Source organism: Sphaeramia orbicularis, chromosome 8 (assembly GCF_902148855.1).
Source record: "Sphaeramia orbicularis chromosome 8, fSphaOr1.1, whole genome shotgun sequence".
NCBI classification, from domain to species: domain Eukaryota; kingdom Metazoa; phylum Chordata; class Actinopteri; order Kurtiformes; family Apogonidae; genus Sphaeramia; species Sphaeramia orbicularis.
The window spans coordinates 12,457,416-12,471,045 of NC_043964.1; the positions used below are offsets into that span (position 1 = coordinate 12,457,416).

General features: G+C 37.2%; 1 protein-coding gene across 1 annotated transcript in view; it reads right to left on the minus strand.

Annotated features, from left to right (window-relative positions):
• The window catches only part of LOC115424997 (potassium channel subfamily T member 2-like), a 207,578-nt gene that overhangs the window by 127,380 nt on the left and 66,568 nt on the right, over positions 1 to 13,630 (minus strand). The window contains 1 exon segment of the mRNA XM_030142425.1: positions 1,229 to 1,308. Within this exon segment, the coding sequence (XP_029998285.1) occupies positions 1,229 to 1,308 (80 nt within the window).

A 13,630-nucleotide genomic window follows, 5' to 3' on the forward strand; every position in this document is an offset into this window, starting at 1 on the left:
ACCTGGTAAGATTTGGATTTTTTCCAGTGAGTAAACATTTTACAACACAAAACACCCGCATACAACAGGATCTGATAATGATAATGATTTTTTGCTTAATTCAAGATTTTTTTGCTTAATTCAACTTTTTTTTTTTTTGGTTAATTCAACTTTTTTTTTTAACTTAATTCAAGATTTTTTTTTTGCTTAATTCAACATTTTTTCCCCTTAATTCAAGCTCATTTTTTTTCTTAATTCAAGCAAAAAGAAAAAAAATCTGCCAATGGAACGAATGAAAATTATCTTGGTAAGATTTCTTGAAATAAGATTTTCAAGATCTATTGTCTAAAAATAAGTTCTTATATCTCACTGAAAAGTTCCTCTTTAGGTGATTATGTCTTATTTTGAGTATGATGAGATATTTTAACAAGAAATGAGAAAAATACACTTGGTAAGATTTGGATTTTTTTCAGGTGAAAATACAGAATATAAAAAACCCAACACGTCACACATTAAAAAGAAACTTCTCAAACAACTCATGCGGAAACAGACGAAGAAAATCATCCAATTAATTACGAGCAAAAAGAACATGATCCCAAACACAAACAACTCACTGGATCTTTGGTTTTTGATGAAGAACAGCTTGAGGCGCTCCTTGAATGTGTTCTCGTTCACATAGATAATTTTCACTTGTTCCATTGGCACATTTTTTGCTTGAATTAAGGAAAAAATGCTGAATTGAGCAAAAAAAATCTTCAATTAAGCAAAAATAATCCTGAATTAAGCAAAAAAAATCTGAAATTAAGCAAAAAATCTCGAATTAAGCAAAAAATCTTGAATTAAGCAAAAATAAATAAATAAATAAAATCTTGAATTAAGCAAAAAAACGAAAATCTGCCAATGGAGCAAATGAAAATTATCTTGGTTAGATTTCTTGAAATAAGGTTTTTCAGATCTGTTGTCCAAAAATCAGTTCTTAAATCTCACTGAAAAGTTCCTCTTTAGGTGATTATGTCTTATTTGAAGTGTAATGAGATATTTGGACTAGAAATGAGAAAAATACACGTGGTAAGATTTAGATTTTTTTTTTTCCAGTGAAAATACAGAATATAAAAACCCAGCACATCACACATTAAAAAGAAACTCCTCAAACTAAAAAAATCAGAACAACTCATGCAGAAACAGACGAAGAAAATCATCCAATTAATTACGAATGAAAAGAACATGATCCCAAACACAAACAACTCACTGGATCTTTGGTTTTTGATGAAGAACAGCTTGAGGCGCTCCTTGAATGTGTTCTCGTTCACATAGAACTCTACTTGAACCCTAAGAGAAGGATGAAGAGAAGACTAATGAGCGTACAGGGGAGGGACAGGGAAAGAAGAGTAAAGGTACACATACAGGACGTTACGACGCTGGTTTTCGGGAATTAAATACATCTGGTACCGAGTGGAGTCGACAGATGAAAGACAGGAGTGAAGTGGAGGAAAGGGAACTGGTGAGGGAGGGGCCTAAAGGGGAGGCTTTAAACATGTACTGTTGAGTATGATTTAACTTTATTTATAGAACTTTTCAACATTTATAGAACTTTTCATTCAACAAGTGTAACATTTATAATTTCAAGCAACATATTCATGATACAGAGATTGACACTGGACATGATAAACAAACAGAACCCAAGGGGAAAAAAAAGGGGCAATACAAACAAGACACGCATAAAGACAGTCAAGACAGCGCATTCTGGTGCCGTTAAAGGAGGAAAGAAAAGAAATAAACAAAGCAGGTCAATAACAATACAGGCACCTCAAATGTTATTAAAGTTCCAGGCCAGGTAACATATTCATGTCGTGTAAAAGAGGCTCCCATATTTTGTCAAATTTATTGGTAGAGTTATTTAGGGTGCACCTAATTTTTTCTAACTTTATGTTAAGCATGATATCTCTGATCTATTGATGGTGTGTTGGAGGTGATGAGTCCTTCCATTTGAAGAGAATGGTACGCCTAACCAGTAAAGATACAAAGGCCACAGCTGTTTGTAGGTTAGCTGAAGGAACTGAGTCATCTGTGCATGAAATGAGACCAAAAACAGCAGTAAGAGGAGATGGCTGAATACAGCAGTGGCGGCTGCTCATCTTTCAGACAGGGGAAGAAGCTCATTGTCGCCTTACATCAAAAAAATGTCAAGTTATTTAAACATAAATTCGTCGCTCCGTTCCTTTTTCAGAAAATGGTCAGTGACCTTATCGTACCAAGTAAACAAGAAAACGTTAAAATTATGTTAAATTGAAACAAGGAAGTACAATGAGTGTGTTTTATTTACAGTGCAAGAAATGAACAAGTCATTTCGTTGTGGTTTCTCTTTCGATTTCACAGCAGAATGTGCGACGGTATTAAACTGAACTGTGTCAGTGAAGGAGTAGATCTGAAAATAGCTGTCAGTCAAATGGGATTCAGCCTTTCAACTGATCCTCCAATCAGCATGTGGAAGCCCAGCGTCCAGCCCGGCCGAGCTCCGCCCACAGCTCCATTCACACCCAGAGACGCCGAGTGTCCGGGGGCGGGACAACATGGTGGCATTTATCCAGTTACCGTCCAGTTTTGAGTCAATGATAAAAACTGTTCCACTCAGTCCCATTGAAGTGCATGGACGCTGAGCGTCTACGGACAAACGCACTGAGCAGAGATCGAATGAGAAAACAGCGCAACGGGAATGTATGAGAAGTGAACAACATGGAGTCTGTTGGTTTGTGATAAAGCTGATTCTGAACGAACTCGTCTGTGAGATGAACGTGTTCTAACACATTTGTAGTCAATAAAATGTCAACACAACCGAACATATTTAACCATTTAATTTTCATAATTTTAGGGGAAGCCAAGCTTCCCTTGCAGTCTATGAGAAATCACCTCTGGAATACAGCAGCCATAAGCCTTGGAAATGAAATGAAAAACAGCGTTCCAGAAGGGGATAAGTCTGGAGCAGGACCAGAGCATGTGGAATATTGTTGCTGGGGCCTGTTTGCATCTGTCGCAGATAGGATTTACAATTGAGTAAATTTAAGATAAAATAGCCGATAATGGTTATTTGAGAGCTGAAAAGTATGGAAATAAGAGGCAGTGTGTGTGTGCTAATGGGTTTTTAGAGGAAATGGTGCATGTGTGTGTGCTTGTGTCTGCTGTACCCATAGGCCCAGACAGCTGCAGTCAGTCTCGTTATCTCCACTGATTAAATATAGAGCAACAAATTACTTCCCTCTGATGTTTCTGCTGAACATGGGAGGCCATAATTACTGCGCTTTCTCCCTTTTTCCATTCTGGCACCCTCCTGTTAGACGGACAAGCCTACACACTGACACAGCGACACACACACACACACCAGGTTTACGCACACTTTAGGTCCTAAAATACACACATGCAACTGGGTAATTAGGATTATAACTACAGACATAATACAACGGCAGGGAGATGCTCTTCAGACAGCGCTTACATGTGTACAGACACACTGAAGGTGACTGTATTTCCTGTCTGACCACCTCAGTGTGGGGGGTGGGGTGGGGGGGATCTGTCCTCTTTCATGCTATGGAGGAAAAGAGTGGATGACTCAGGTCGAGGATGAAAAACGCCAGGGCCGACTCACTGGTGGTCTCCTCACAACACAGACAGATGAAAGAGAGGGAGAACAACTGGGGTCTATTCTCCTGTCTGCGGGAGGAGGAAGAGGGAGCCGTGGGTGGGTGGGGGTCTTCCTAGGGTTCCAGAGTGACGCTCACTGTTCCTGTACCCCACACAGTCACAAACGTACAGGCAAAAAACTAACACATTTAGCAATATTTAGAGGTGGAGGGGAAGGAGGGGTCAACTTTCAGTTTGGTTGCTGTGGCAACACAGAATTCATTGTCTTCTCCATCACATACACTGCAAAACAGGAATTTACAGAAAGTTTAAGAAAAAAAATTATAGTCACATATAACTTTTTCCTCAATAAGATAATGTACTTTGTTCTGATGGATTTTATTTCTGATGGCAGTTTTTTAACCGATAACGAGCTAAAACGCTGGCTTGTGTAATATAATGTGATTTTGTTAATCTGTTGTTCCAGAGTGACGCTGTCTGTTCCTGTACCCCACACGGTCACAAACGTACAGGCAAAAACTAACACTGCAACATTTAAAGGTGGAGGGGAGGGTAAGGGGGGGTTAACTTTCAGTTTGGTTGTTGTGGCAACACAGTATTCATTGTCTTCTCCATCACATACACTGCAAAACAAGAATTTACAGAAAGTAAAAAAAAACAACAAAAAAAACGTATGGTCACACATAACTTTTTTCTCGATATAATAATGTACTTTGCTCTGAGTTACATTTATTTATTTATATATATATATGTTTATATATATACACTCTCTGTTCCTGTACCCCACACAGTCACAAACGTACAGACAAAAATGTAGGGGGGGGACTTTAAGTTTCGTTGCCATGGCAACACAGAATCAGCTGTCTTGTCCCTCTGTGTCACATGAGCAGATGTGCACATATACACTGCAAAACAGGAATTTACAGGAAGTTTAAAAAAAAATGTTATTTATAGGTAACTATTTATAGGTAACGTTTGGGGGGGGGGGTTATTGTGCTTTTTTTTAATCAATATTTTATTGTTTTTATCAGTATTTTATACTATTCACTAAATGCTGCTGACAATCGGGACCTGAGTGCAATGCTTTGTTTCTGTGTATTTTATATGCTGAAATGACAAACAAATTTGAATCTGAAAAAAACTTATAGTCACACATAACTTTTATAACTTTTTTCTTGAAATAATAATGTACTTTCCTTTGAGCTTCATTTAACCGGTAACGAGCGAAAACACTGGCTTGCATAATATCCCAGATATTAATGTCTAATCACAATTTTTAATTTTAGAAATATCATGTTTGTCTTCCATCGCTGTGTTTTTGATCCTTTTAATGAGCCTAACTGGATTTCATTTTTGCATTGTTTGTACTTCTTTTAAGTTTTAAAATGCTAATATGTGATATTAAGAGGGATTTATGAGTATCTAATTGCAGAAATGGAGCATAATTTTCATAAAAGGGTTGGACTTACAACCACAAATAACCATCGTATTCCCAGGGTTCCAGAGTGACGCACCCCACATGGCCACAAACATACAGGCAAAAACTAACACTGCTTAAATCCTAATAACATTTGGGAATGCTCCTGTCACAGAGCCCATCAAATATTAGCATTTGTACTAGAGCCAATCATGGAGACTGTTCCATGAACTCATTAGCCTCTTGTTGCCACAGTACTGATGGAAGAAACGACAAATTACTGCTAGTATATGTTATAGAATAGGAAGTATTGTTGTAAATGCTCTGTATCAGCGATCTCAAACTCATTTTCTTTCAGATTCCACATTCAGCCTAATCTGATCTCCAGTGGGGCACATCAGTGAAATAATAACATAATAACCTATAAATAATGACAACTCCAAATTTTTTTCGTGCAAAAAATAACATTCAGTTCTGCCAATATTTACATTTACATACTATCCAAATAAAAAGCATGTGAATAACCTGAAAAAATGAAATTTGTTAAGAAATCTAAGTACAATTTTATCAATATTATGCCTCGACTTATCATTTATACATGTGTATTACAGATCAGATCTGCAGAGGCACAAAACATTTAGTAACAGGCAAAATATTGTTCAAATCGCACTTAAGTTTCTTGAGACATTTCAGGTTGTTCGTATTTGTTCAGGTTATTGACATTTTATTGTTAAAGGACAGTTTCTTAATGTAAGTATTTTCAAATTTTGATGTTTTTTGCACTAAATCAAAGAGAAAAAAATAGGACCAATGGCCCTGTAGCTTACCGGCCAAATGAAAAGCTTTGGGAAATGTATCCAGATGCCATTTATTATCACCCAGTTCTGTGTATTTATTCTATTACAGAAATAGCCCATGTTTTGCTCATATTCCAATCAGATCTGTAAAAAAATTCAAATTCCAACTTGATATTGATATTTACTGATTTATTGGATCAATCCACTTCCTATCTGTTGTAATGGGAAAATTTTTCAAAGTCGCACCAAATCCAGAATCACATCTGGATCCAAATAATTCCACTAACTTTTGTTGACATCATTGTAAAGAAGCTGTATACCAAGTTTGAAGTCAATCAGAACTGGAGTTTCAGAGAAGAAGACGATTGAAAGTTTTGTGACAGACGACAATGACAGACGACGACAGATGACGACGACAGACGACGCATGACGACAACAGCTTACGGCCTGTCGGCTGGTAAGCTAAAAATGGTGTTGTCATTATTTATAGGTTATTATGATATTATTTTTGAGTTTGATGCCCTAACTTGCACTTTGCAAATTCATCCCACAGACCGGATTTGAACCTTTGGCGTTTGGTCCCCGGACCGCATGTTTGAGACCCCTGCTGTATATGTTGTTGTTTCATGGGGTTCTTTGTTCTGTGCATTCAGTGAGATTGAAGCTAGAGAAAGTGGGCGGAGCTACGCAGAAGCATCAGTGTGCCATGTGACTTCTCAGTTCTGTGTCAGTTCAGTGCTGTGCTCCAAATTCTGCACTCTGAACTTTATCCCAGTGGCTGATTTATATTGATTGCCCCCCCTCCCCCGAATTTGAAAATCTGCTGAAAAAATTGCTGCTTTTACTGCAAATCAACCCCTAGTTTTCCGCATTGCAGTCTGAAACATTACCTACTGAACTAATTCTCCGCTGTCCTTAGCTTGGACCTATTTTCTACCTGCTTTTCCAGTTTTATTTCCAGTTGTGTGTCAGCAGGTGACAGGTTACAGTCCACACATGATATAATGAGGGCGCTGATTGGCTCTGTGGTTATAGACAAACCCATATTTCTTGCTGCAATACTGTGTCAATAGCCACTTCGATAACATTTAAGGGCGGAGAAGGGGGGGGGGGGGGGGGGCAACTTTCAGTTTTGTTGTCATGGCAACACAATTCATTGTCGTCTCCCTCATATGCACTGCAAAACAGGAATTTACAAAAAGTTTTTAAAAAAATGATACCCACACATAACTTTTACAACTTTTTTCTCAATATAATAATGTACTTTGAGCTTCATTAAATCGGTAACGAGCTAAAACACTGTCTTGTATAATATCCTGGATGATTTAGTTAAGCTCTAATCACAATGTTTAATTTTAGGAATATCACGTCCGTGTTACATAGCGATGTCTTTGATACTTTTAATGAGCCAAACTTGATTTCATTTTTTTTTTTTTTTTTTTTTTTTTTTTTCACTTCTTTTAAGTTTTAAAATACTAATATGTGATATTAAGAGGGATTTATGAGTATCTAATTGCAGAAATGGGGTATAATTTTCATAAAAGGGTTGGACTTACAACCACAAATAACCATCATATTTGTACAGCTTTCACCTAAGACTAATAATCAGCCCTAAGGAGTTAATGATTTGACATTTATTGTGATAAATAGACATATTGACTGACATGAAAATATAAATGTGTATAATTGTTGTGTTTTCATTACCTTAGACAGGACTGTTTATATTTACAGAGGGAGGGGGATACAATGTTTACAGCAGCTGTGAATGGATGTCTTATTTATTCATTCATTCATTCATTCACTCATTTTCCAAAACCCTTGAGAGGCTCCTTAACTTAGGCTACGTTCAGACAGCAGATTTTAATGCATAATTCAGATTTTTTGGTGAAATCTGATTTTTTTGTGTGCTCATTCATATTACACATTAAAATCGACTTTCATCAGTTTTGAGTATGAACATAATGTGACTCTGAAGTGACCCACCAGGCCCGGCCCTGTTCATGTAGGGGCCCTAAGCAAGACAAGTACCCCCCCCCACACACACACACACACACACTGTACCATACATCCATAAAGACAAAATAATTTCACTCTGAATTATGACACTAATTCATGTCAAAGCTATACATACATATACATACAAAGGCTGTACATACCAATGTGTTATATTTGAACACAGTGACCGGAAACAATAAATACTGTCATAAATATTGACTTTGGTGCAGGAGGCTGGGGTTTGTAGTTTCTGATGGACTCAGCACCAGTGGCGATTTCTCATAGACTGCAAGGGAGGCCCGGCTTCCCCTAAAATTACTCAAATTAAATGGTTAAATATGTTCGGTTGTGTTGACATTTTAGTGACTACAAATGTGTTAGAACACGTTCATCTCAAAGGTGAGTTCGTTCAGAATCAGCTTTATCACAAATCAACAGACTCGATGTTGTTCACTTCTCCTCCATTCCCGTTGCGCTGTTTTCTCATTCGATCTCTGCTCAGTGTATTTGTCCGTAGACTGCGGACGTCCATGCACTTCAGTGGGACTGAGTGGAACAGTTTTTTTCATTGCCTCAAAACTGGACGGTAATTGGATAAATGCCACGATGTTGTCCCGCCCCCGGGCGTCTCTAGGGGTGAATGGAGCTGTGGGCGGAGCTCGGCCGGGCTGTACGCCAGAATCCCACGTGCTGATTGGAGGATCAGTCAAAAGGCTGAATCCTGTTTGATTGACAGCTGTTTTCAGATCTACTCCTTCACTGACACAGTTCAGTTTAATACCGTCGCACATTCTGCTGTGAAATCAAGAGAGAAACCACTACGAAATTACTCGTTCATTTCTTACACTGTAAATAAAACACACTCATTGTACTTCCTTGTTTCAATTTAACATAATTTCAGCGTTTTCTTGTTTCAGTCACATAATTTAACCATTTCTTGTTCGAGTTTATTATCGTTTTGTCGATAGCTAAATCAATCAAACTGTCGGCTAGGTCGGAGCGAAAGGAGCTTCTCTTTTTTAAAAAGGCTGAAGTCTTCCACCCACAACACAATGGGCCAAGGCCGTCTAAGCAGCCCAGCTCTACTGGACATTCAGAGGACACTGGTCCAGTCCCTGGAAAAGACGCCTACTTGGTACGATAAGGTCACTGAGCATTTTCTTAAAAAGGAACGGAGGGCCAAATGTATGTTTAAATAACTTGACTTTTTTTTTTTTTTTTTATGTAAGCCGACAATGAGCTTCCCCTGTCTGAAAGACGAGCAGCCGCCACTGCTCAGCACCTGTCAGAAAGGCCATTAGGGGCCGGTGCACTGCAGCGGATAGAGTGACAGAAGGTAGACACATCTAAGAGGACTCGTCTTAAAAGGGTTCAAATCCCACTAACTAACCACTAACACCCTGGCTCTACGAGTGCTTTTCTAGAAAAGAGAGCGCAGACCTCCGCCAAGGCAGATCAGCACCAAAATGTAATCATTTGTTCCTTGTGCCAGTATCAACATTTCCTGAAAGTTTCATCCAAATCCGTCCATAACTTTTTGAGTTATCTTACACACAAACAGACAAAGAAAGAAACATTGGGTGGTTGGGGGGGGCACTGATCTGCCTTGGCGGAGGTCTGTGTTCTCCGAATGCTTTTCTAGTTAGTTATATTTTTATCCCTACAGTCCATTTTGGTTATATCCAAGAATAAATGTCTTGTTTCTAGTAGGGCTATTTTTACTGTGTACTTTTGTGTTTCAGCTGCAGTATCTGAAAACTGTGCTTCCATTCACTGACAGCTTCCTTCAGTCTGAGGAGCCGGCTGACACATTTACACTTTCATGATGAAAAACAGAATATGTAGATTCACAGGCTCGTTAAAATCCACGGGTGAATAGTTGGATTTTTTTGATTATAAAATGAGTCTGTGGGCCATGAGAGATGGGACACCCTGCAATATTAGGAGGAATAACCGGTGGGGAAGTAAGAAGAGATGATGGGAGTATACATGTAAACGTATGGGTGCTTCTATGAAACTGGTCCTAAAAACAGGACATGGGGGCTAAAAATTCAAACCAGATATAGACTAATGTTATGAGGCAAGTTAGCATGCACTTTATTTACTGTTTACTGAGATAAAAAAACTATTTTTCTGATAAAATGCATTTTTATAGTATTTTTTTATATGATTACCTCCACCAGGAGGTATTGTGATCACTTTGCTTTGTGTGTTTGTTTGTTAGCAACTTTACAGGAAAACTTTTACAACCATCTTTACCAAATTGTACCCACAGATAGGCCTAGGCCCTGGGACCAACCCATTAAATTTTGGGTCAAGTATGCCAAAGTTCAAGGTCACAGCAAGGTCACAAAATCTACAATTGTCCTATCTCTCATCATTGAGCAATTTTTGAAAATTCAGAAAAAATTCAAAATGACTCCGATTAGCCTCCAATGTGATCCACCCGTAGCTTATACAGGGTGAGGAAGCAAAATTTACAATATTTTGAGGCAGGGATTGAAAGACAGTGTATGACCAATTAGTTTATTGAAAGTCATGAGAATTTATTTGCCACAAGAAAATTTCCATAATAGAAAATGTTTTTATTCTGTGTCCTCCTTCTTTCTCAATAACTGCCTTCACATGCTTCCTGAAACTTGCGCAAGTGTTCCTCAAATATTCGGGTGACAACTTCTCCCATTCTTCTTTAACAGTATCTTCCAGACTTTCTCGTAATAGTTTTGCTCATAGTCATTCTCTTCTTTCCATTATAAACAGTCTTTATGGACACTCCAACTATTTTTGAAATCTCCTTTGGTGTGACGAGTGCATTCAGCAAATCACACACTCTTTGACGTTTGCTTTCCTGATTACTCATATGAGCAAAAGTTTCTGAAAAGGTATGGATAATAGTGTTAGGTATGATTATGACATCAATATATGTTTGGTTTCAAAACAATTGACGTAGTGCCTGCTGAGAAAAAACAACTAAATGTTCATTGTAAATTTTGCTTCCCCACCCTGTAATAATATGTTGTATCTGACACAAAATTGTCCACATCCACTGTGGAATGTGGACGCTGTGGACATTTACATTTAACATTGAAAATCCCATTTACCACACATTTTTCATTATAACTCAACAAATATTGATTGGAATTTAATATAATTTGATATATACATGACTGGTACCAAACTTCAACTTTATACGAAATATCGTTCTGCTCCTCTTCTCTTCCGTTACGCTCTGTCGACTTTTGTTATTTTTTATGCACCGTTTTCAAAAAATCATAAAAAAATGCAATTCATGAAATATCATTATGAAATTTGTTTTGTACATCCATAGTTTAAAAAGAAATAGTCAATCTACACATGCACACCGTTCGGGGTGCTTGGCGGAGGTTTGCATTCTCTGAACACTTGTTTTTATACATGAATCCGCATGTAACACAGTAAAAAGGACACGAAAATTACACGCTACTATTTTTCAAATACCTTTTTATTCTCTCACAAGTCCATTTTGGGAATTGAACTAATTATCCAAGGCAGAGTGTGTCACAAAAATGGCCGCTGTTGCAAAATAACTCACGATTTATTTGTGTTTAAATGGGCAGGTTCCGCATGTAACACGAGTGGACACGATGGGTTACACACGAAACCTGGAATGAATGGTATTTGGAACAATATTATTTTTTACTTTATAAATCATCTCTAATATTTTAACATATACATTGTCCTGCAATTTTAAGGTATTAGGTTGAATAAGTAAATTATTGGTTGCTTCAAAATATCCTACTTTATTAGTTATTCTAATCAGTCTTTTTTTGTTATTTTACTAATGTATCTATAGTATGATACTGAGACTGAGATTCATGGAAAAACCTGCATGTCTGGATTAGAAAAACCACTAGGATCGTCAAATTTAACATAGTGTCTTAATTTGTAGCGGTATGTAAGACCATTTACAGCCATGTTTTCAGATCAATTGCACTGACACTTAGGTAGCTTTTCATGTCCTAATGTTGGTCCTATTTTTGGCCCCAATATTTTATTAAAAATGCATTAATTTTGGGATGGCTCAGAGTAAGAGTATAATTTTTTTGGCATTTATCTGAGGTCATCCTTAGGCACATCCTGGGTGGAAATACGTGTAAATTTCTTATATTATTGGGTCTAAAAAGCTGGAAACGTGCAAGATATCAAAATGAACCCAGTTTAATAGAAGCATCCATATACATGTATGTGCGTGTGCATACATGAGCTAATCGACTGTATGATTGCATGGCTTCCTATATGCACAGAGCTGTCAAATAGTCAATATTATGTAGACTGTGAGAAAGAGTGAACTCAATAATTACGAACCAGCAAAAAAAAAAAAACGGTGGGAAGTGTCAAATATGAATATGTGTGTAAGTGAATCTGTCTGTAAAACGAATACTGATCATAATACTGATACAAATGTTCTTCAATATCATATAAGATTTGTGGAAGCTGTGAGGAAAGGTCTAGAAAGGAGAGGTAACGTGTGGTTTTTCCTCATTATTTAAGAAACCTGTGGAAACGCTGTCAGCACCAAAGAGACTCACATACCAGAAAAGCAACCTGCTCCTCCTTTCAAACATCCTGCATGTGTCGGCTGGGAAAATAATTACCAAATAGCTGAACGTGGCGAGATAGCTAACGGATTGTGTGACTGTGCGACTTCTTTAATGCACAAAGAAATGTAAGACTCATCAAAAGAGTGCACCATTACCAACAACGACAACAGCACAGATAGAAGAACAGAATACAATGTATCATGAATAGTGTCGGAACACAAATCTTTGTGATGCTGATCAGTAAAGATGTTTCTTTGGCGTTGCTTTGTCACTGTGCCTTTGAATATTTAAAAAAAAAAAAAAATGCATTTCTCTTGAATTAAGAAAGATTATTGCTTAAACACTGCAAACATCAAAATCTTACCAAGTGTTATTTTAAGTGTGATGACACATTTTGACTAGAAATGAGAAAAATACACTTGGTAAGATTTTGATGTTTGCAGTGAAGTAGTGATATTCTGCTTTTTTTTTTTTTTTTTATACCTCTGCCAGTAGGTATTGTGATCACTTTGCTTTGTGTTTGTTTATTTGTGTGTTTGTTTGTTTTTTAGCAATTTTATGGGAAAACTATCACAACCATCTTTACCAAATTGTACCCACAGATAGGCCTAGGCCCTGGGATGAACCCATTAAATTTTGGGCCAAGTAGGCCAAAGTTCAAGGTCACAGCAAGGTCACAAAATCTACAATTTTCCTATCTCTCATCATTGACCAATTTTCAAAAATTCATAAAAAAATTCAAAACGACTCCGATTACACTGGTCTACAATTTTTTAGAAATGATTTGCTTCAGAGATTAAATGTGCTAAATGTTACATATTTTGATAAGATTAATTGGAAAATAAATGACAAAAGTGCCGTTTTGCTGATGTTTTCAAGGTATATGTTTAAGAGGTTATTACACATATATATTGGTTTATGTACATTTATATAATAGTTTTATAAATCTTCCACTAAATAGAACCTGTAAAGTGAATGTATTCTAATGTGTAGACAGTGTTTTGAAGTAGATCTTGTAGCTCTGAGACAAGTATTCCTTTTGAGTCAAACCCATTCTCTCGTTAATTCTTGAATTTCACATTTTGACTTGGAAAGTCATCTTGGAAAGTTTAGCCAACCAGCATTTTTTACTTGATTTTTCTTTATCAGTGACTCTCATGTGGTAAAATTTCATTACTTTTATTCTGGAAGCATTTTCCTTGTAGACCAGTGTTAGCCTCCAATTGGAT